This window comes from Varanus komodoensis, unplaced genomic scaffold (genome assembly GCF_004798865.1).
Source record: "Varanus komodoensis strain SLA01 unplaced genomic scaffold, ASM479886v1 scaffold11, whole genome shotgun sequence".
Lineage (NCBI taxonomy): Eukaryota > Metazoa > Chordata > Lepidosauria > Squamata > Varanidae > Varanus > Varanus komodoensis.
The window spans coordinates 19,576,604-19,599,868 of NW_025335317.1; the positions used below are offsets into that span (position 1 = coordinate 19,576,604).

The following is a 23,265-nucleotide window of genomic DNA, read 5'->3' on the forward strand; positions in this document are numbered from 1 at the left end:
CCCTTGACCAATATTCACAGGCATTCTTGTGTCAGAACGCTTCTGTCTATCAGGGCATCAAGAGACGAGAAGGAAGCCCTTTACTCCACAGCCTTAGCTGGCACATCAGTTAAATGGAAAGCAACTAGAGATAAATTTGGAACACATTTCAAGAAAGACCCACCGCTGAGCACTCTAATGAGCAGGCATGAGTGCATCAGAAGTGATCACAAGTCAGCCATTCACTCGGTAACAGGAAGACAGGACCATGCATGTCCCTCCAGGCGGCTGAAAAGTTCTTCATGTGACAGCCATTGAACAGCATCTGGAACAAGCAGACGTGCTACCTGCCCCTGCCCGATTTGGCCCCTGCTCTAACATCTAGAGGAGGGGGCAGCTCCTAGTCCCTGGCCTGTCATTCAGATCCTGCTGATCACGTTTTCTCTGCTGCAATGAAGACGAAGGAAGCGCTGGCAGACTCTGGGCTGATTTCAGAGCATGACTGCAAGATGCCAGAGGTGATCTGGCGCACCAAGGTATGTCTCTTAACAGTGCATTACTTACTGCAGGATATTGCTAGGTACCACAGCTACAGATCCGAAGGGGGCAAGCGAATGTAGCTCTCAAGCTTTGCAAATCTGGTTAGGAGCTGAAATGGGTCACTGGCAATCTAGAAATTAAGTTATTATTTTAAAAAAACAAAACCTGTACATACAGTGCTGAGAACTTCCCCCTCCCATTTTGCTTTGCTACAGTTTTGATCTCTGCTAAGCTGGAAGAGTGCAGATCGTCTCCATAACCATGTAAAGAGGATGGGCTCACCCAGGCAGGCACACTGATGCACACGCACGCACACTCGCACAACATGTTCTGCCATAGTTAGTTACATTCAACTGTGTTTCCTGATCATCTTGTTAAGCTGTTCCTCTCCTTTGAGTTTTGACTGCGGTCTCCCAGCCCTGCTGCCAGCATCCCGACCAAACTGCGCTTTTAAGTTACTTCTACCAGATGTAGCCTCCATCATCTGCCTCTCCTGCCTCTCCCTCTTCTTCTTCGGCCTCCTCGCCAGCTTCCTCGGTCTCTTTTTCCTCTTCATCTTCCCATCCAACGCCACTCCCAAAGTCCCCTGAGACTCCAACAATATCATCTGCGGGAATGAGAACGAGGAAGGCACTGGTCAGAAAACACACTGATGCACCTAACGTCTGTTTTCCTGGGCAGGAGGCTTTCTGTTCTGCTACGTGAATTAAAATGGCTGAGGTGGTCACCCCAGTCTCTGAGGGTTTTGCACAAATGGAGGTCTTGTGAGCCAGGCTGTTGCGTTATTCAAAACAGGTATCCTGTCAGGCCCTGGTTGCCAATGAGGTATAATGAGAACTAGCCTGCTTTTGCTTCAAGCCTTGTTGGAATATGCCTTCCTGTTATAACAAAGCACTAGGAGAGATCCAGCTTTCACCTGGAAAAGCTATTTGAAGTTTTCAAGAAAAAGACTATTTTGGATTTCCAGGACATGGAGGACTAGTATTACTTGCCTATATGATTGCTTCTGCACCCCAGCAATTTCTGCTCGATAAATAACATAAGCAGTCTGCAAAAGATACCATGGGTCCCCCGTGCCTGCTCCTCTAAAGGAATCCTATCCCATAAAGCTCTCCCAGATGTCCCAGTCCTCAGAGAAGGCATGGCATAAGCATAACCACCCGGTTCACCTATCTAAACTCGGAGCAGAAACAGTCAGTGGTTTTCATGTCTTCTCCTACCATGCAGCTTGCCTATCTTCCACCTCCACACAAGAGACCTGCGAAATTCACAGCTCACTCATTTCTTAATGAAACACAGCCTGCTGAACAGCAGACTCATATTTCAGTGCTCCTCAAACGGTATGTAGCCAAACTGTACAGAAGTACAACCTGCCAAGAGGAGGCAGTATGGGGAAAGAGCTAAAAGTACGACTGAGCGTGCTCAGTGGCCGCAGAATGACGGCTGACTGCTGGGAGGTAACAGGGGAGAGGAAGGGGGATGGAATGGAGTACTTTGAAAGAAATCATGACCGGATGGCTGGCACCTTGAATAAGTCCATTCCACACTGCAACATTTGGTCACAGGTTTCACTTGCAATGTGTATCCTCCCCCAGGCACACACACAGCCACAAAGTTACCCCTGTCTTCTCTCCCTTTTCCTTACCACAATCTGGATTCCCATGCATCCGTGTTCCTGCCAGCTCCATGCCAAGATGGTCAACGCACCAGCACTCTCCACTGCTTGGGTCACACTGCATTTTTCGGTAGTACCCATCTTCATCACAGCTAGGAATAAAGACCCCTGGGGAAACAAAAGCCATCTTTGGAACTGAGCTGATTAGATATGCTTGCTTCTTCTTAGGAAAATGAGCTATACTACACGTACGGTTAGCAAACAGACACATGTATTGTGTTAGTCACCAGCATCCTGGAATCCACTACCATAACAGAGAATGTAAAGAAAGATATATGTTGAATTGAATGTAAATGTAAAAGGTACAATTAAACTAGTGTATTTAAAAACAAATACTTGCTCTGAACTATTTTTAAAATTCCGCTTCTTCAGCACTCAGTTAATTGTAACATCTCACCTTGCATCTAGACTAAACTATAGAAACATTGCAGGGAAAGCCTTCACATTATTATTTTCTGGGCAAAAATGGTTGTTGTCATCCTAGGGCTCACTGCAAATGGCCTTCCAAAATTCTGCGCCCGGCTTACGGAGGCTGAAATTAGGGAGGAGAGAAGGCAGAATTCTGCAACGGTTTGGGGTGGGCTAGAGAACATTCTCGGAAATCGTTTGTTAAAACTCATGAACTGCTGAATGCTTCCCTGCAACTTGTTCTTCGAGTGGTCCTCTGTGCCTGTTGTCAGGAAGATTTCCAAGCTAGACTTGTTCTGGCAGCAGCTGCCCCCCTTGGAATACCTGGGGGGGGGGGGCTCCCACCATTTCCCCAGTTCTCTTGAGACCAGCATTGTGGCCTGCGAACAAGGGGGGAGGTTGATGAATGGCCAACCTGTTCCATTCAGGCAAGTACCCGAAGGAAAGCTAAGGAACCGAGCTGTCGACGCCAACGTGGGGTCTGTGGGCGGGTTGTGTGAATGCACAGATGTCCACTTGAAGAATGACAGTTACAGATGAGCAACCTGCCTTTCTTCTTTGGGGTCTCCGCGCAAAACACGTGTGGGCGGCTAGCCAGCTTTCCTCCAGTTAGGGACAGGGTGTGTGCAGGCTTCTACACAGTGCTTCTCGCCTAGACAAAAGATGTAAAGCAAGTGCCCATCCATGGGAGGTGGGCAACTGCCACATTGGACACGCTTCTGAAAAGGCTTATTAAGTGCCATCGAGAAAGAAGAAAGAAAAGAATTAGAAACAAAGGGATAGTCTGACAAAGAACAACAATAGAAGGGTTTCTTTTTTAGATTTTTTTTTGGGGGGGTGGGGGAATAAAGCAGGGTTTTCGAAAAAGGAAAATGAGACAGATAATGAGAGAACAAGTTAAGAAAGAGGATGCAAAAGAAGCAAAAAAAAAAAAAAAAGACTGTAGAGAAATGCAAGCAGTATCAGAGAAGAAAAATCCTGAGGCACCCACAAGAGCAGTTGGAAGAGAAGTGGGGGAAATGGTGGGAGCCCCTCCTAGATATACCAGGGGGACGGAAGGACAAATCTTCCTAACAGGACTCATGGAGGTGCAGAGCCCTTATGTGTGATGCACAGAGACCGTGAAGAAGAACTATCATTAGCTGAGGGGATATGTGAGCAATGGACGAGAGGAAAGACAGGATGGAAGAGCCCGGCATCATCACTCCCTTCCACAATAATAAAATAATGTTAACTAAGATCAAAACTGGATCCAGAGTTTTATCTCAAACTCTTCACCCTATGCATGGGAAAAGAAATATTCCTCGATCATTCCAGAGTGCAGGACACAGAATAATGGGCTCAAGTTATAGGAAGTCAGGTTCCAGCTGAACATCAGGAAGAACTTCCTGATTGTTAGAGCAGTCCAACAATGAAACCAATGACCTAGGGAGGTTGTGGGTTCACCCACATTGGAGGTATTCAAGACCCAGCTTGACAGCCATCTGGGAAAGATGGTTAGAATGGGACTCCTCCACACAGGGGGTTAGACTCAATGACCCTCCGACTCTTTCCAACTCTACTGTTCTATGATTCTATGACTGAGAAGAGATCCTGTCCTTCCTCTTTGTGACAGCCTTTCAAGTAATTGTAGAATGCTATCCTATCTCTCCTCAGTTGTCTCTTCTTAAAGCTAAACATGTGCAGTTCTTTCAATCTCTCCTCACAGGGCTTTGTTTCCAGTCCCCGGATCATTCTCGTTGCCCTCCTCTGAGCCCTTCCCAGCTTGTCTGCACCTTTCTTGAACTGTGGTGCCCAGAACTGGGCACAGTGCTCCAGGTGAGGCGTAACTAGTGCTGAGTGTAGGGGAACTAGTACATCAAGGGTTTAAAAGTGAAATGCCTTTTAATGCAGCCTAAAATAACATTTGCCCTTTTTGCATTCACATCATATTGTTGACTCATATTCAGCTTGTGATCTCCAACACTTCCAAGATCCTTCTCACTTGCAGTTTTGTTGAGCCAAGTATTCCCCATCTTGTAAGGATGCGTCACATTTCCTTTTCCTAGGTGCAGAACTTGACTGTCCCTACTGAATTCCATTCTGTTGTTTCTGAGCAGTCAATATTGCAGATGGCCACATCCCATTCATTTGACCTCACGCCAGTGTCCCTGCCTGCTGGGCATGTGGTGGTTTCCCAGCTGTTTGCAGTAGTCCCCCCACCCCCTCGTTCTGAAATGCCCTGCTAAGACTCAGTTATTGGCAGTAAGAGCTTTTAGCTAACATCCAGGTATTCTTGGCCCTGCTTTTTTGTTCCACCCACCACTGGAATGCAGCCCCCATGTGCTCCTGAAACTGCATCTGGCACTTATGCTCAAAGAGGTTCAACACATGTTGGGTGCCAACCTGTTCACTGAAAAGGCAAGTTCCATAGTTTGCTCCACACAACCCTTAACATCTTGAGGTCACCTGAAGTCTGCAATACTTCCACGGGGTTTCTGAAGCCTCCCAGGCAAACAAAAAGCTTGTGAGAACAAAGCCAGGAATCAGATGTGCATCTTGTATAATGGGCCACAAAGGATGAGAATCTACAACTTTGATTCTCCAGCCTTCATGTAATCTTGACCCTTAGGGCCCAGTACTCAGTTCTGTTTTGTCTCGCTCTTGTCTATGGGTCCACAGGCTTTGCAAGTGTTGAAACACTACAAAAGCCTTGAAAAAGATGAGAGTAGGTTGAAATACTGCCTCTTTCAAATAATCTTCCACACTCTGGAAATAACAAAGACACACTATTGTCTGTCTCTCACCTCAGTGCCTAAACTTAAACAGGTTGGAGGCAGACTATTCTCTGTTTGGAGTGTTGAAAGTCTGAGGGCAATATGAAAGAGTTTGTGACTGGTAGTGGGTGAACTCATCTTTTCTTTTTCCCCCTTCTGATAAGCAGGTTTGGGTCTTGTTTCAGAAACCTACCAAACAGGGGCGACAAGAGAATTGTATATCTACAACTACAGGAAGAAAAACCCTTCTCAAACCATGTTGACTTGGCTAAGAACTACCATTTCTGCTCTGTACTTACACAGCAGATTCTCTTAGGAAATCTGTCCAAGCTGCATTGTATGTTGGGAATTAACACACTGCGGGGTAAAACACAGAGGAGGAAAAGAATAAAATGTGTACTTGCTGAAGGTCAGTAAGAAAGAGGAACCAAAATGCCTGGAAATACGATGATGGTAGGACAAGGCTCAAACGGAAACCTGGCCTTAACATGCTAGTCATCCCAGAAGGATTGTGTTTTCGTATGTGTGAGCAGTGTGTCATGTCAGAAAGGAAACTACTGGGCACAACATTCAGTTTGCCTTCACAAAACCTTGGAACACTTGGAAAACTTAAAACTTACACACAGGCACAGACATAATTAGATTCACCTTTGGTTTCTGGCACAGTGCCAAGGTACAGCACTCAGTCAACTATCAGCCCTTAAAAATGACGGTGGAGAACAAGTAACTCCTTGCCCTTCATCCAGAAATCCCAAATTATTTATCTTTGCATTTCCACAACTTACCAGGCTTCTTTTTTGCTGCTTCCTGGATCTGAGTCCTCTCCAGCTCCGCAAGACAGGGAGGCTCTGTAACACCCAAAGCAAAAGACCATCCATCCAGCCAGTGCCAAACCAGCACAGAATTGCTGCAGCTCAGCTACGAACTCATTCAAAAGGGCGTTATGCTCCTTCCCTAGTCTGGCATAGGAGGACAACTGCCCTGGTCTATCTAGCAGGGCAGTTTTAGGAATTCCTGAGATAGTATGTTCAAGGGCTTTGCATACTGAGGAAAAAGCATTACGTGGACATGACCTATTGCATTCTTATTCTTTTTATCATCCTTATTAATGCTTTGAGTCTCTGTTTAAACCAGGTTAAATATAGCACAGACCCACCATAAACACAACCACCTTTGCTTCATTCCCTGCAATCTGGGGGCAGCAGTACCATACGTGAATGAGTGGGAGAAGCACTTGGTTAAGTTATCCGTGTGCGTCTGTGTGTGCAAGGGAGGGGGTCTGCTACAAGGCTTTGCACTCACTATGGGACGACAGTATAGCACTGACTGAAAGGAGCGGACGCAACAGACTGTGCTGCCTGTGGGAGGAAACCTTGCATTGACGCACTCTCTCTCCAGAAGCAGAAGCACCACTCTGCGGTGGAGACGCGCCCATCCTTATAGGTGTCGCAGGAGTTGAAGAAAGGCCGGATGCAAATCTCATACTTGTCCAGGTTGATAGCAGCCAGCTCTGTCTGATCCAGGAAAAGGTCGCTGTTGGTGTCCAGTTTGGAAAACATCCAACCAATGGAGTCTTTGCAACTGGCCACAAGGCTCTTGTCCAGCACTGCAAACAGATGGTGCAAAAACAACAGTAAAGGACAAGCAGAGGAAAGAATGAGGCAGGTCATAGACGCCTTTGCACACCCTCAGTGCACACAAAAGCATTGTCTGCATTTCGCAATTCCACGATTGCAGACTTTGGAGGCAGAATCTCAGCCTTCATCCTTCCATCTGATAGAGAATGACATATTTGGGCCAATGAGGCTGCTGAGAAATAAGGGTGAATCTCAAGGTATGGAGAAGCAAACGGAGCCCAGTGAAGAGCAAGCATCTTTGGGAGCCATGGATTGTTGAGTGTCAACTCAAAAAGTGGGGAATGGGATGAAATGGCACACCATCTGGCTGCAACTGTGAACGGAAGCGCCTCCCCCAACCTGGTGCTATCGATTTGTGTTGGACTGAAGTTCCCATACAACTGATCCGGTAAGGCTGCTGTACCAGTGGCCGGGAATCATGGCGGCTCTAGTCCAACACATCCACACTGGGTTGGGGACAGGCTTGATTTTCAGTACCTACTTGTTGTTCAGAAGAAACAAGCTAGCTCCTAGCCACTGCAGCTGTGCACATAAGCTTGGTTAAAAATGCATAGTCACTGGAGTTAAGGAGTGGAAGCGTGGATGCCCTGTGGCTGGGCTCCTTCATGTACTGCCACTCCCCCCCATCACTCCTAGAAGTCCAACAGTGACTTATTTCAGGCATTTCTTGAAAATGCATGCATTTATTTTGGCTTTCTCCCAATCAATTAGGTACCTTTGTAGCACTCTCATGATAGCCCTGTGTGCAGCTTTTGTTTGCTTGATTTGTTTGTCTTTATTCTTTTTTAACAGTGCTGGGATTTGTTTGAAATGAGGAGCTGTGCATAAATAATAAAGTTGCATCTCTTATGCAAACTCAATTTAATCTGCATAATTTATACAGGTCCCAGGATTTGGCCTGAATTTGAATGCTGGCCCAGCAGCACCCTGATCTCATTCCTCGAAGGGGTTCTCTAGGAAAGGGAAACAATAAGGGAGACGGGGCCCTGATCCTTCCCCAGAATAAGTGCTTCCCTTTTTAGCTCATGCACAATGGATGATATTCCTGGCAGTCTGGCTCCAAATGCACTTTCTAGCAGCTGGACGAGAGCCTTCTTGGCCCCTTGCTCCACTTACAAAAGCTGAGGGGCACCAGCAAACAGCCAAGGGCACCAAAGGAAAAACATCCGCCAGAGATGCACCTAGTGGCACTGACCTCATCCAGGGCAATCCCAGCAGGAGAGGCACTCAGCTTGGCCGTTCCTCTTCTGTGACATTTAAACTAACCATCCTCCTCCTGACTGATTGCTCCTCATACTCCCCATGTGCTTTGGGACTAACCTGCTGACTCTTCTCAGGGACTGATTTACAATAAGTACACACAAATGTTTGCCTTTTGGCTCCTGCAGTGACCAGAAGAGCAGGGTGCCCACTCCTTCCAGCTAGCCTGTGAGCAAATGTGCCGGTGTTAATGTAAAGAGGGAAACTCGCTCACAACAAGAGGGTCACCTTGCTGTGATGAAGGCTTTTCTTCAGTCACAAGGCCAAAGGGAAACCCGTGTACAAACCGGAGCTCCTGCTTGCCTTTGGAAGGCTACACTTCTCAGAGTGACTTTGAGGACAAAGACACACGTTTTCAGACAATGACAATTCCGCGCACAGCATGCATAAAATCTGCTTTAATGCACAGAATCCCACTGATTAAAGTGACTGTGGCTCAAGGACTAACTGAATGGGGTACAGGCGAACATGGTCACAATAAAAGCCTGGTTTAATTGCATAATGCAGTGCTTGAGAGGTGGCATTGCAGGTACTGAGCCAAACAATTCAGTTTTGCCAGGGGAAAAGTGAGGAGCTGAAGCCACAGGAAGAACGAAGACTGACAGAATGGGCACAACTCGTCAGGTGCACTTGCTGAGCAAGCACCACTGAAATAAATGAGTCTATGCTCTTGTAGGTATGTCTTCGGTTCAGCTGTCAGAACAACTGACTGTGTCTCCTTCCCTGCATCTGGTGCCCCTTATAGCTTTAATACATTGAATACATTTATCCCGAAAATAGGCCCAGCGGCTCTCCAGGAGCTTTGGCCTACAACTCCCATCAGTTCTAGCAATATAGGCAATAGGAAAGGATCATGGGAGTTGCAGGCAAAAACAACGGGAGGGCCACACATTGCCCAACCCTTGAAAGCATTGTCTTTACGTTTTTGAGTAGGCATATACCTAAGCAAATTCACACACATAACCGATGGCCCCATTCAGCCTAGTGCAACTCAGGGCGAATGAAAGATTCAGAAGTCAACTCATGCGATAGAAACATGGCATGACTGCATCACATCAAACTGAAGGTTATGAATCACATGTCTGAACATTTTTTTCATATCAAATGCTCAGTGTATGTAGAAAACTACCAGGTCAAGGAGAAAACCTGAGTTAGAAGGTTTAAGCTACACATTCATCCACAAAATGTAAGTTTTGGAAGGAAAGGGAGGTTTCTCAGTCTTTTTTGTTTGAAATTGGGGTGTATTCAACTGTGTGATCCTCCAGTGGCAGCCGGAAAATGTACAGTCCCAGGAGGGTTGCACCATGTGATGTTTCTGAATATGTAGTTCCTCAGGAATAATACAGCTGTTGTATCCAGATACTGGCTGCACAAAGCAGGATCTCAGGAATTACACAGCCCCGTTCTAGTCTTTCCACAACAGTGTGCAATGTGACTTGTGGGCTGGATCCAGACATACGAAAGCCAGTGCAATCAATGGGAATTCAGTTAGGCATGATTAGTCTAGATCCCATTGGTAGCAATGGGTTTATTCGAAGCAGGATCAGCCTGGGTCTAACTTTGAATGCACATGTGTACATAGCAGGCACTGGTGCTGGTTTCCATACCAGTCACTGGATTGGCTCCTGTGCTTCCGGAGCTGTTCTGCTTGGCATTCTCATGCAGGAGCTGGAACCAGTCACGCAGCCGATCCCCCAAGTCTGCCAGATCTTGTCCAGTACAAGTTTCTGTAAACCAAAGAGCAGGCCATTAACTGAGCACCCCGAATGGGATACAGCAGTCTGAGGGAGGAGAAAAGCACCCAGGTTTTGTAGAAGCATTGCAAAATCATAGAAGAGCAGAGCTGGAAGGGGCCAGAGGGTCCAAGCCCCTGCTCAGTGCAGGACTCCAAGTTGAACTATCCCTCTCAGGTGGCTGTCCAGGTGCATTCTGAATGCCCACAACCTCCCTAGGCTATTGGTTCCATTGCTGTACTACTCTAACAGTCAGGAGATTTTTCCTGGTATCTAGCACAAATCTAGCTTCCTGTAATTTGAGTCCATTATTCTGTGTCCTGCACTCTGGGATGATCAAGAAGAGATCCTGTTCCTCCTCTTTGTGACATCTTTCAATTACTTGTAGAGTACTATCACATCTCTCTCCAGTCTTCTCTTTTCCTGGGGCTAAACATGCCCACCTCTTTCAATCTCTTTTCATGGGGCCTCATTTCCCACCCCTGGATCATTCTTGTTGCCCATCTCTGAACCCTTTCCAGCTTATCTGCATCTTTCTTACACTGTGACAGCCAGAACTGGGCACAGTACTTCAGATGAGGCCTAACCAGTGCTGAGTAAAGGGGAACTAGTACTTCATCGGATTTGCAAGAGATACTTCTATTAATGCAGCCTAAAATAACTTTTACCCTTCATATTGTTGACTCTTACTCAATTTGTGATTACAGCAATTCCAAGATCCTTCTCACTTGTAAGGATGCATTTGGTTTCTTTTTCCAGAGGGTGGGATTTGTCCTAAATTAATTTCATTTTGTTTTTTTAAGCTCAGTGCTCCAAGCTGTCAGGATCACCTTGAAACTTCTTTCTCCCAGGGTATTAGCTATCCCACCCAGTTTGATGTCATCTGCAAATCTGATAAGCTTGACTGGTCTGTAGTTCCCGGGTTCTTCTTTTTTTCCTTTCTTAAAGACAGAGACAATGGTAGCCTTTCTCCAGTCATTTGGCACTTCCCCTGTCCTGCATGATTTCTCAAAGATAATAAACAATTGTTCTGCCAGTTCTTCTGCCAGTTCCTTTAGGACCCTAGCATGGAGTTCATCAGGCCCTGGAGATCTGAACACATTCAATCCAATTAGATGATCCTTGACCATTTGCCTATCAGTCTTGAGCTTCCATTCTGTTCCTTCAGCTCATACTTTCCCTTTATCAGGAAGTTCATAGCTCTTCTTTTGGGAGAAGACTGAGCCAAAGCAGGAATTGAGCACTTCTGCTTTTTCTCTGTCATCTGTTACCATTCTGCCTTCCACACTGAGTAGCTGAACCCCCATTTCTTTCCTCTGTCTTTTACTTTGGACATATCCGAAAAGGGCCTTCTTATTGCTTTTAGCATCCCTTCCTAGCCTGAGTTCATTCCCAGCTTTTGAGTACCACTGAAGCTTTTCTATACTGTCGTACACAGTCACCCAAAGCTCAGTTTATCCATTTTGCAAGCCTTCTCCAACCATCTGGAGGTGCCCTTCAGACTGTGCCAGACTACAACAGACCATCACCCGTCCCTCATTCTGAGCGATGCTGCTCTCTAGCATGATGCTTCATCTCCTTGCAACAAATCAGTGTGGGAGTGTGCGTGTATGTGAGTGTGTAGAGAGAGAGAGAGTGAGAGAGCACATGTGTGTGTGGAAAATAGAGGAGAAGCAGGGGATGCCTGTTGATGAGGTGGGCAAAATGATCAGGAACTAGTGATATGTATCAATTTGGTGTACACAGGGTGGAAATTGTCAGTTTGAAGTCTGTCATCTGCAAACTAAGCCATGTTCTCTGATACCTTCTGGTCACAGAGTCATTATTGGAAGAAGGAAAACATCTTTCACAAAGCAATTTCACATAAATCACCATATTTAAGCCCAAGCTGCTAGGCTTCCCTTCTGCAGAAAGAAATCTATCTACTCAGGCTGTCAATGAAACAGATTTTGCATCCTCTTCTTTATTAACTAGGAAAAAGCAGGAAATGAAGGAATATGAAATGAGAATACCAGCATGGTGAGCAGCGTTGCAGATGGTGAACCAGGGAGGCCCAGTTCCAATCCCAACTCAGGCGTGATGCTTACCTTGGCTGCTTGACATTTCTCAACCTGACCTACCCCACGTACATGTTGTAAGGGTGGAACGGGGAAGCTCAGTTTTTTCCTGCCTTGAATTCCTTTGAGAATCAGCAGGATTCACATGTGCAAGTAATTCTTATGTATCTCTGTGTGAAATCTTAAGTGAACTATAGAACAGCTGCAAGGCAATGATGACTCTTGCAGTACCTTAGACTTCATTACGACGCAAGCATTCAGAAATAGCTACCAGAAAAATGGCTGCAAGTAAAATATAAACTATCTTTCGAATACATGGTTGGCCAGATGCAAGTCTGAATGGCACTTATGCCTCAGGATTTGACTGAAACTCTGGGTGTGATGATAGCATGTAGCAGGTAGTGGCTGGTAGGATTTTAATATATCTTGGATTTGCCTAGAATTCTGCCTCCAGTCCTCTAATAAGGCTGGGTAGTTGATAAGGCAGATCAGAAGACTGCTATTTAAGGATTAGGATGAAATTCATTGTAAAAGTATAAATTAAAAATCTGTTAAAAAGTAGGACTTCGACTTAAAATGGCTGAACTGGGCAAAACTCATACAGGGCACAATCCTATGCGTGTTCAGACAGAATGCTGTCCTACAGAACCTAGCATCCCTCCAGCTGGCCATGCTGCATTCTGGGAACTGTAGGACATTTTGCTGTCTAAAATGCAGGAGGCTGAGTCCCTAATTAAAGAGCTAAGATGTTTAAAAATCAGATTGCAGTGCTATACAAAATACATATTAATCTCTTGGTTTTTATTCCATTCATGCTCTTTAGTACTCATGGGCCACGGCTAGCAAACTCAGATGCTTTTTCAAAGAGACTTAACAGCTTCCTCCCTTTACTTTACAAATCAATATTGTGATGGGAATCAGATCTAGCCCTTCTCAGAACTCGTTCTGCAGATATGAACCTCTGCTTGGACAGGAACTATACTGCAGTTATAGCTCAATATGAACCGCAACAGAACTCCCAAATTTAACTTCTTGAGTTCAGTGTTAGCGCAGGTTAGACTTGGATGGAGGTGGCAGTTTCCCAGTAGACTGTAGCCATGTTGGCAACCACTAAGAGACATACGATCATTTCCACTGTCTTTCCAGCACAGGAAACATCAGATGACAGCAAAGCGCATGGCACTTCAGTGAGACATGTGCTACTGGGGGAGGGAACCTGCCTGTGCCCAGACGATCCTCTCCTCCAGCATGCCTGTGGGCAGAGAAAGGCATGTGGCACATGGGCCAGGAAAAGCTGCAGCCCTGAAATATGCTTTAGCAAATGGTTGTGCTTGAGCTAGTTTTAGTGTTGGAGGACAACATTCCGGAATCCTCAGCCTGCCTTAGTTCAACAGATGTGCAGGACACCAGGTTGGGAAGACCAAGTTAATACTTATTTATTAGATTTATATCCCGCCTTTTTTCTTTTAAATAACTCAGAGTGGCTTACCTCATTCTCCTCCCGCTGCTCTCAATCTTATCCCCACAGCAACAACCCTGTGAGGTAGGTTGGGCTGAGAGTCTGCGACTGGCCCAAAGCCACCCAGTTGGCTCTGTGGCTGAATGGGGACTAGAACCCAAATCGCCTGAGCCCCAGTCCCACACTCTTAACCACGACAGCATGCTGGCGCTCTTGATATAACAGAAACCCTGAGAGGGAGCATATACAGTCACCCAAATATTGGCTAGAACACGTCCTCTGACCTTGTTTGGCGTCTGTGGCTGAGGTCGGGCTATGCTCACTGGCACATGGACACTGGCCCTCACACTTGACTGTGAGCTGCTTGCTGGTCAGGCAGCCTTGCTGTTCCAGTTTGCACTGCAAAACAAGAAATGGAAAGTCAGAGGAGAAAGCAAGAAAGCCACCCAAATCACCTGCTGCTCAGTTAGACAAAGCCACTATCTCAGAACCCTCCTGGCACTCGGAAAAAGTCTGGCAAAACCTGGCATGAGATAACTTGGCCTCAGCTTACCTGCCCCTCCAGCACTACCTGGCACTCTCTGCCTCATTTGTCAGGCTCTGTCGTATCTTGTTCAACACAGGGCACAAACCGAGGAGAGGGCCATGTTCAAACTCCAGGACAAAACAGAGATTCAACCACCATCTAACACAAGCTAAGGATATCCACACATCAACATATAACAGTTTTTTAAGTGATTTAAAATGTTATAAATGATGTCCTGGGAATCACTCTAAACAACAACTCCAAAATACCCTAGTTGTAGGAATCAGTAGGAGCATACATACTAATATATTGACATCTGATATGAATATATGCTCTTTCTTTCTTGACTGAATTGTTCAAAATTACAATGAACAGTAATAAATTTAAGAACAACAAATAAACTGATTTCTTTACATTATGTCTGATCACTCAAGATTTCTATGCAATAATAATAATCATGCAAGATTATCTTCATTATCATTATTATTACCCATCCAGAGAGCTTTCTGCTGATGGAAGGTTTGTAATTTTTAATAAATAAATATCTGTTAAAGTCATCACATCCTCAACATAGATTAAATCATATACTTCCATGAGTCTTAAGAGGTTCTTGTGTGTTTTTCTCACTATTAGCAAATTCAGTAAACAGATACCATACTGTAAAATGTGTCAATTCCTACTTGGCCCAGTTTTACCTGATGATGTTTAGGAAATTTCTCCATTAATTCAAGGTTCCAAATTTGGTTTCCATATGGTAAGAGAAAGCTAATTGGCCAGTTGCCAGTCAGCAGCGATGACCTGTTGCCTAGAAAAAGGTCAGGAGCGCTTTATGTCTTATTTGGGAATTAGAGTCCATATAAACCAATAGTAGGTCCAGATTTGCAGATAAAGTTATATCTTGTTTTGAGATTTCACTAGCAAAGGCGAAGAGCTGGGCCCCAAACTTTCGCACCAGTAAGTAATCCCACCACATTTGCAAGGAACTGCTTCTGGGGACTCCACACTAGAATACACATTTTGATTTAAAACAGCTATTTCATTAGTATAATGTATACATTTCTGTGTTCTCCATACAAACGACAGTGAATCTTTGGAAGTATTCCATGGTAGTATAGTACTTTCTTTCTGGAATCTATTTAACGTCTCGAAAGTTGGATGGAACTTCAAAGTGAACTTAGTGCAGGTCCTGCCACCTATAGCACCCTTAAGCATAAAGTCCCCCTGCTTAAAAATCTCTAATGAAGAAATGGTCACCACTTTCCTAGGCGGCCCATTTCATTGTTGAACAGCTCCTACCATCAGAAAATTCTTCCTAATGTTTAGTCAAAATCCTCTTGTCTTTTGAAGCCCATGGTTCAGGCCCTTCACTTCCTGGCTGTGCAGCAGCTTCCCCAACCTTGTGTCTTCCAGACACATTTGGACTGCAACACCTGGAATTCCCAGTCAGTGGCCCTGCTGGATGGGATTTCTGTGCATCGTGATCCAAGTTCCACTGAAAGCTCCCAGGCTGAGGAAGGATGCAGCAGAGAAAAATGTGCTCCATCGCTGATGTCTGGGGAAAGCAGTTAGAATTCCAGATGGCTTGGACTTCAGTTCCCAGGCACTCCAGCCAGCAGTGGTCAGGAACTGAAGTCTGAAACATCTGGAGAATGACTTCTGCCTGCTCCTAATCAATGTGACAGTCCTACAAATGCTTTACAATGGCTGTCCCATTGCCTCTTAATCATCTCCAAAATAGCCAAGTCCTTCAAGGAGGACTTGGTCAACCTCGGATAAGAGACTACTCTCAGCTAATGTTTCTTCCAGGACTCCCCACCCCTAAGAGGCAGCAATCTTCAAAAAAAGCCAACCAGAGGGAGCACAAATGGCAGGACATGCAAACTCTATGGCAGGATGCAGTAAAGCTGCTGCTCTCTCAGGCTGTCTGCACTCACTCAAAAGGGTAGCACAAAAGAGCCACAGAGAGAGGAATCCGCCCACACAGCCATATAGGCTGCTCCTATAGCCAGGGCTGTGATACTGCTGTGATCCCACGGGAATGAAGAACAGCATTACTACAACCAGAAAATCCAGCTTCTTGAGAATCTCAATTTTTATTCTGATTCTTTTGAAACACACTCCTAATCCTTATAGTGGTGAAGATATGGGAAGATTTCTGCATTCATTGCCCACATGTGCTTCCAATGAATGCAGGAACTGTAGCAGGTGTGAGTAGGGAAGGGAACTGAATAGGGCCTTCAGTAGCCAGTGGCCAGGTTCCTCTGTAATGAGAAACAAAACATGAACAAAGCTTGTACAATTCTGCAATTATGATTATTTGTGCAGCAGCAATACAGGTTGCAGAATTCAGCTTTCTCTAGCATAGATCCTGGATTCTGATTTTACTGTAGGGTATACAAAAGTTTGACTTTAGCTCATTCCAAAACACAGGCACCCCATTACAATCCTTGGGATCCACTTCTGCTTTCCTCGCACTCTGGTGCCTCTCCTTTGGTTGACAGACAGATCAAATGGAGACATCATCCAGCAATAAGGCTTTCTTTTCAGTTGGCCCTTATGATTTCCAAGGGCTGATTGCAAGAGAAGGATTTTGTGGCAGGCAGGCAGGCAGGCAGGCCAGTTGGCCTTCTGATCCTGTTACTGTTTTGTTACTTAACTCTTCCCGCAATGAGGAACCAAAAGCAAACAACAATGAATCTTCTTAGTGCTAATCTCCCAGAATGAAATTTCCTGCTGTGCCCTGGTTCTGAACTAATCAGGCAAAGGCTTTTCAACAATTTTAGATGCATAATAGGCTACAAACTTGCTGCCACTTTCCTGCAAGGGATAAAAAATTTCTGCTAGCCACTGGCTGGCCTGGTGCGATTTCATGACTATTTCAATAATTGGAAAATGAAAACAGTTGCATGTTTTGATGACAGTAAAGTCAAGGAAGCTCTGACTGGGACAAAACTTCACTGAGAAGACTTATGAAAAGGGAGGGCTCTGTTGGTGACAGAATGAAGGGTAGAGGAGTCACCTGTGTGTTGCATAGGAGGAAATGTATCATCCTAAGACACAGATTGGCTTCATGTATACATATCCTAATAGATAAGCACAGATACAAATTTAGAGATAATTACCATAATTTAAGTAAAAATACCGAATGTCTCACTGCTGTGGCCGGGTGAGCAACGTGCCTTGCTTAGTCTTGCTGCTCATGGGAAACTTTGACAACCCAGCTCTTTCTTCTGATGGGTCTTTATTTTTAAATTGTACTTGGACTCAGCACCTTCAAAGTCTTAGTACCTAACGACACTGCCCGATACTGGGAGTCGCATATAATCATCAGGACTAGGTTTTTCCTCCATGAATCCCTGATCCCCTTTTGAATTTGTGGCCATCGCTACATTGTGTGGTAGTGAATTCCGTTGCTTAACTACACACTGCGTGAAGGAGGGCACCCTTTCATCTGTCCTGGGACACCGCTGGGTTCTAATGCCATGAGAGAGGGAGGAGGAGGAATCTTCCTCCCATACTTGTTGAAGGAAGACCTTTTCCATACCTCGCATGGTTTTGTCCCCCTCTGCATGTCTCCCTGCCTGTCCGCTAAGCCATATTGTAAATGCATTACAGCTGCTTATGTGGGAGATGTGCTCTTAAGAATGCTCCCCCACACTTCCAAATTAATGCTCAGAAGTGAGGAGGTGCGCAGGAAATTCTCATGGCCCAATTGCTGGCCAAGAACTGCCCTTGCCACCACACCAAGTGACCCAATGGCGGCTTTGACTCACAGCTGGTCTTAATGCATGTCCCAGGTTGAGCTTTTGTCCAAATTGTCCCTCCTTTGCAGCAGGAGGAAATCCTATAGCGGTTTGCTTGAGGTATGCATCTGAGTCAGTTTACCCCTGGCCGAGAGCGGGAGGCAATTCTTCACAAGGCAAGCTATCTGTTTTGAGAGAGTTAAACTCAGCTGCGTGTGCTAATGGCAAGAGGGGTTTAGCTGAAACAGGTTCCCCTATTCCAATAACCAGAAGGCAGAAAAAGTAGGTCAGAACAGCACGACAGAGGCTACCCAAATGAGCTTTAACTTGGTGAGACACCATACCCTGTTCCACTGTACTGTTTGCAATGTGATGTAAGGCACACACTGCTCATTTCTCATATGAAAGCTACACAACTGTGCCATCAACCAGAGACTCATTTTTTCCAGAAGTTAAGTTGGGTGACCTCAGCCCCGTGACCAACTTTATGCTGCTGCTAGCCATCCTTATAAAAAAGGGATCTGATCAGGTTCCACAACCAGCCAATGGACAATGTTCCCATTGTTAGCATTTTGCCTCCAGAAAGTGAGGAAGGTCTGCCATCTTGAAATCAACATATGTCCTTCATTTTCTAAGAGAAATCGGCAAGTTTGGATTCCCCTGCCTCCCCACCCGCAAAAGGCCAAAGTGCTCTTGGTGTCTTTATCCAGCTTACTTTCACCCCTGTTAAAGAGGTCCTGAGGGTTTTATATTGTTTAAAAAACCTGCAAGATCTGTTCAGCCAGAAGTGACAATGGGGTAAAAGGAATGTGTGTGTACTGATTAACCTGTCAAATAATTTTTAAACCATCTCAAAAACTGTCAGTTTAACTTATTTGATGATAATCACTGTACATTTTTGTCTAACTATAGTAATATTTTGAGAGTTCTACTTATCTGCAATGTTTAATAAAGACCACTTTAGCTGCTCTCAAAAGATTAAAAAACCCAGCTCATAATTACATCTTTTTAATCTTTAATATCAGCCAATTACACCACCTCTGGGACCTCAATAATTGGTCAGATAATTTTTATATAATTTTGTGACTTGGTTATATATTAGCAAAAGTTCCAGAGGTGTTATCTTTATGCAATTATCTTTAATATAACTCAGTAACACCACCTCTGGTGCTTCACTAATATATACGCAAGCATTTATTTAGCAGTACTAAAATGTAAAGTGCTCCCAATTTTGGACAATGTCTCCTCCTCCTCCTCCTCCTCCTTACAATTTTCATATGAGATAGCCATCTTATTTTTCAGATGAAAACCAAGACTGAGAGATAGTGATTTCCCCAAGAATTAGCCAGTGGATACCCTAGATAAGAAATGCATTATTGAAATCCAGATATAAATCCGTAAGACCAATAGATGGACGACGATTCTTAAGCTGGAAAGGAGAGCTGCTTTAGCTGTTTAAAGGATGCATCAACTGGAAGTATGAAGGACTTGTGTTTTTTCTCCATGTTTTGGATCTCATCCTAGGGGAAGATCAGGCATTTCCATTACAGTGAGATAAACATTCTCCTGATGCAAATAATGTGCATTTCCTTACTTCAGTCCAGAAATATGGAAAGAGAAAACATGAATCCCCTGAGCTTCCTTTCTCATCCAAGGGGGATAGCAAATGATGTAATCTCTTTTCACAGTCAAGAATTGTGTGAAATGCAAATAAGTATTATTTATGTGTTACATTTTCACCCTGTCTTTCCTCCAGGAAGGAAGTTTTATACTGAAAACTCTGTGGGACAGGTTAAGATTAAAATGTTTAACCCAAGGTCACACATGAGCATATTGTTATGCTAGCTGTGGATAGTGGGAAGTGGAGTCCAGCGCAACTGGAGAGCAGCAGCTTGTAAGTGTTAGACAATGGTATTAGAGTGGAAGACCCAAGATAAAGCCATTGGGCAACCTGAGTTTTTGTTTTCTTTTCCAGACTAGCCTACCTCACAGGGTTGCAGTGAGAATAAAATAGTGAGCCAGTGTGGTGTAGTGGTAAAGAGTGCAGGACTGGGACTCAGGCAATCTGGCTTCTAGTCCCTGCTCGGCCATGGAGCTAACTGGGCGACTTTGGGCCAGACTTTCACAGACTCTTACAGCGTCGTTGTGGGGATAAGACTGAGGAGAACGATATAAGCTAATTTGAGTTCTTTAAAAGAAAAAAGGCAGGGTGTAAATCTAATAAATAACAGGTGGGCAACCAATTTGAAGGGTATAAGTTCATAATAAATAGATGAACACTCATTACACACATACCAGAGCAGGGTTATAAAACGTGGACACACATTTCTCATTCCTCTCCTGGCTTCAGTCTTACAGTCTTATTCTGGGAGATCCAGTGCGGTATAGTGATTAAGAGTTCTGGATTGGGCTTTCGGAGGTCTGAGTACTAGTCCCCGCTCAGCCATGGAACTCACTGGGTAACTCTGGGCCAGTCACAGACCTTCGACCCAACCTACCTCAGGGGGTTGTTGTGATGAGGATAGGACAATTCTATAAGCCACTCTGAGTTCTTTGAAAGGGAAAAAGGGCAGGGTATAAATATAATAAATAAATAAATGACTTCTGGCTAGGCCAATCCAATTCCGACTGACAACTCTATCAGCTGCCCAGTATAGCAGCCAGTTCAGATCCTCTTATGTGTCAACCAATCCGTGAGTGAGCCCACCCACCGGCATGTGGCTCTCTTGGGCAATGTCCAGTCCTATGCAGTGCAGGCCAAGGCCCTGCTGGCTGGAAGCCTGCAAGCGGGGCAGCTTCTTCCACTGACAGAATGTCCCCCACACCCCCCATTTCCGGTGCCAGTTGCTGTTCTTCTCTCCTCACCACAGAGCTGTAAGTGTGTCCATCGGAGCCACAGACAGATGCCAGCTGGGTCATGTGACAAGGCTTGCAAAGGCTCTCCTTGTTTCCATGGAGTTTCACAGCAGGCTGCTTGATTCTGTGTGCACGTGCACGACAGCGGGAGAGAGATAAAGAGAGAAGCAGGAGCACGTATTAAAGCTGGTTGACCTCACAGCGGATGCACTCGCTCGCACAAAAGGTCCTCTTCGCGTTGGCATTTACGGAATGTGAAATATAGCCAACTTGGGAGACTGGGGAATGTTCTTCAAAGGACAAAGGGGTGACTTATAAGCGACTGGCTCTTAGCCGTCCTAAAGGAGCAGGCCAGTGCTGTGGTTTATATTATAAGAAGCAGAAATCAACAGGTGGGATCTGCTGTAGTTTAAAGGGGTGGTGAGGCAAAACCTGTAATCTATTACTTTTGCCCTCCTATGCCACCGTTAACGGCACAAAGCTTCAGCCTGCCAAAAAGGAGCAATTCTGACTTTCCATTACTCAATTTGTTTATGGAAGAAGAGACCAGAAGGTGCCCCTTGGATGTGCCAGCCAGGGAAAAACAAAACAGAGACAACATGGGGCAACACCAGCAAACCATGATACTAGTCCTCATGAAGGAGAAGAGCACCACAGTCATGACTACAAGCCAAACTGCAGTACATTCTCTCCCTCAGGGATATTACACACATACGTTCCCTAACTTTTCACCTTTAGATTTAAAAATAAAAGGATGCCTGCAGACCTTTTACTTGGATGGACATAAGGCAAACAGGTCTGACTTGCTCAATAAATTTTACAGCTACACAGTGCGATGCCACAGGATGGTGGACAATCACCTAGAAGATGTTTTTCTCCCTGATCATTAAACTGTATCTCAAATCAAGTAACTTTTAAGCCTACTAGACTAGGCTTTTCCAACCCTGAAACCCCAGACATGAGACTACAACTCCAATCCTCCCTGAACCCTCGCCATGAGAGTTGTAGTCCCAACATTCATCTGTGGCCTCCCCATTGGGAAAGCTTGCCTAGATTGTTGCATTTAAGCACTGGTTGATCTGCACTGACTAACAATCTCCTCCCCCCCTCGTAAGGTCCAGCTCACTGTAAGCTGCCTGGCAGAAGAGCTCAATACGCATGTTCCCAGTTGAGGATGAGTGCAGAGGGCAGAGGCTTCCTTACCTGTGCTCCAGCTTTTTGCGGCTAATGCACATGGCGCGCTGGTAGCCCTGGGCAATGCACACCTTGTGCCGACTGCATTTAACTTTCTGGCAGGGATCTTTGGTGGTGTCCAGGCCTGTGGAATGGGGTAAAGGGAGCGTGAGTAACTAGTGTACTACTAAACATTCCTTTTGCTTGCATCTGCATGGCTGTTGCTGTCTGATAAAGGGAGCCTTGTGTGCGCACACACACAAACATGCACGCACACAAAACATGCTAGAATCTACAAAGCAATTGCAGCTGCACATTGAAGCCCCTCGTTGTAGGCAGCTTTGTATCTGGATCAAAAGCCATTTCACAACTCAAAACAAGCGGCTAATATTCTTTTTTTAGTACTGTTTTATGAACAACTGTGCTACCTTCAGTAATGTATAATTTATTTGCCCATATAATCTGCAAGGTAATAATATCAGATCAAGAGACAGGCTGCTGTTCGTTGCTAACATTTCTTAGATTACCTCGTAAAATACAATTAAATGCACCACTCCGAAATAAAGCTACCCGAAATGCTGTGACAATGACAGCAGCACTTACCTTCTTGCAATCAACACTCTTTCTGATTTGTGCAACCTGACCCACAGTTAGCTGAGAGCAAAAAAGACGCCGCAAGAGCACCACCTTGCCATGTTCCCTACTTTCTTATTCTCGCCCTCATTGTGGCAGGAGTGCATAGTTGGCCTAATTATAGCTTGCAGGGTGCGGGGTGGGAAGCTGGTTCATATGTTCATCCTTGGTGGAAATATTCAGCAGTTTGAAATATGGTCGTTAATTCTGGCTAGGGTTCTCTCCACACTGAACTGCCACTACTTCTTAAAGTGATGCCTTTTATCAGCTGAACCTAGTGATCATCAGTTCCTGCATAAAGGCCTTCTTTGGCAACTGTATACTGCTGCAAGGTCCCAGATAGACCATCAGCGGAAGGCTCCAACGCAACCATCTAAACATCAGCAGATTGGTAACATTTGGAAGATTATGACAATGTGCAAATGTATTCAGCAAGTGCAGCAAGCAAGGAATCCTAATTTTACAGAGATAGTATGCCACTATGCTTTGTTTATTTCCTATGTGGAATCCTTTCAAATGCCTGATCAGGTTCCAAGCCAGTACAGATGCCTGTATTTCTGTGTGTGACTCTTGTCTGAGTATGTATGTAAAACACAGACTTTACATACCATGTAGCATATATATCCAATTTTTCATTAGATAAGAAACTTCTGAGAATGTTTTATTACAGAAGTTCCACAATCATACCTGGAATATACTAAAGATCCTAATTAGAGGGTTTCTTCATTTCTTGAGTGTTCTTCTGTTTTCTGATGTTATTCTTTTTAACTCTATTTTGAACATTATTTCAAAATTAAATGCAGTAAAATTAAACAAGAGAAGAATGTGAA

General features: G+C 44.8%; 1 protein-coding gene across 2 annotated transcripts in view; it reads right to left on the reverse strand.

Annotated features, from left to right (window-relative positions):
• Nucleotides 1–225: 225 nt before the first annotated feature.
• SPOCK2 (SPARC (osteonectin), cwcv and kazal like domains proteoglycan 2) overlaps nt 226–23,265 on the reverse strand; it is a 68,911-nt gene continuing 45,871 nt past the window's right edge. The window contains exons 4-11 of one of the 2 annotated variants that reach the window (XM_044420521.1): nt 21,833–21,947; nt 20,639–20,753; nt 13,789–13,903; nt 9,863–9,982; nt 6,746–6,964; nt 6,144–6,206; nt 2,165–2,302; nt 226–1,126 (exon numbers count right to left, since the gene is read on the reverse strand). In XM_044420521.1, coding sequence (XP_044276456.1) covers nt 981–1,126; nt 2,165–2,302; nt 6,144–6,206; nt 6,746–6,964; nt 9,863–9,982; nt 13,789–13,903; nt 20,639–20,753; nt 21,833–21,947 — 1,031 coding nt within the window. In that variant the 3' untranslated portion in view covers nt 226–980. The remainder of the gene's footprint in view (nt 1,127–2,164; nt 2,303–6,143; nt 6,207–6,745; nt 6,965–9,862; nt 9,983–13,788; nt 13,904–20,638; nt 20,754–21,832; nt 21,948–23,265) is intronic. The other variant, XM_044420523.1, reaches the window with a different exon arrangement.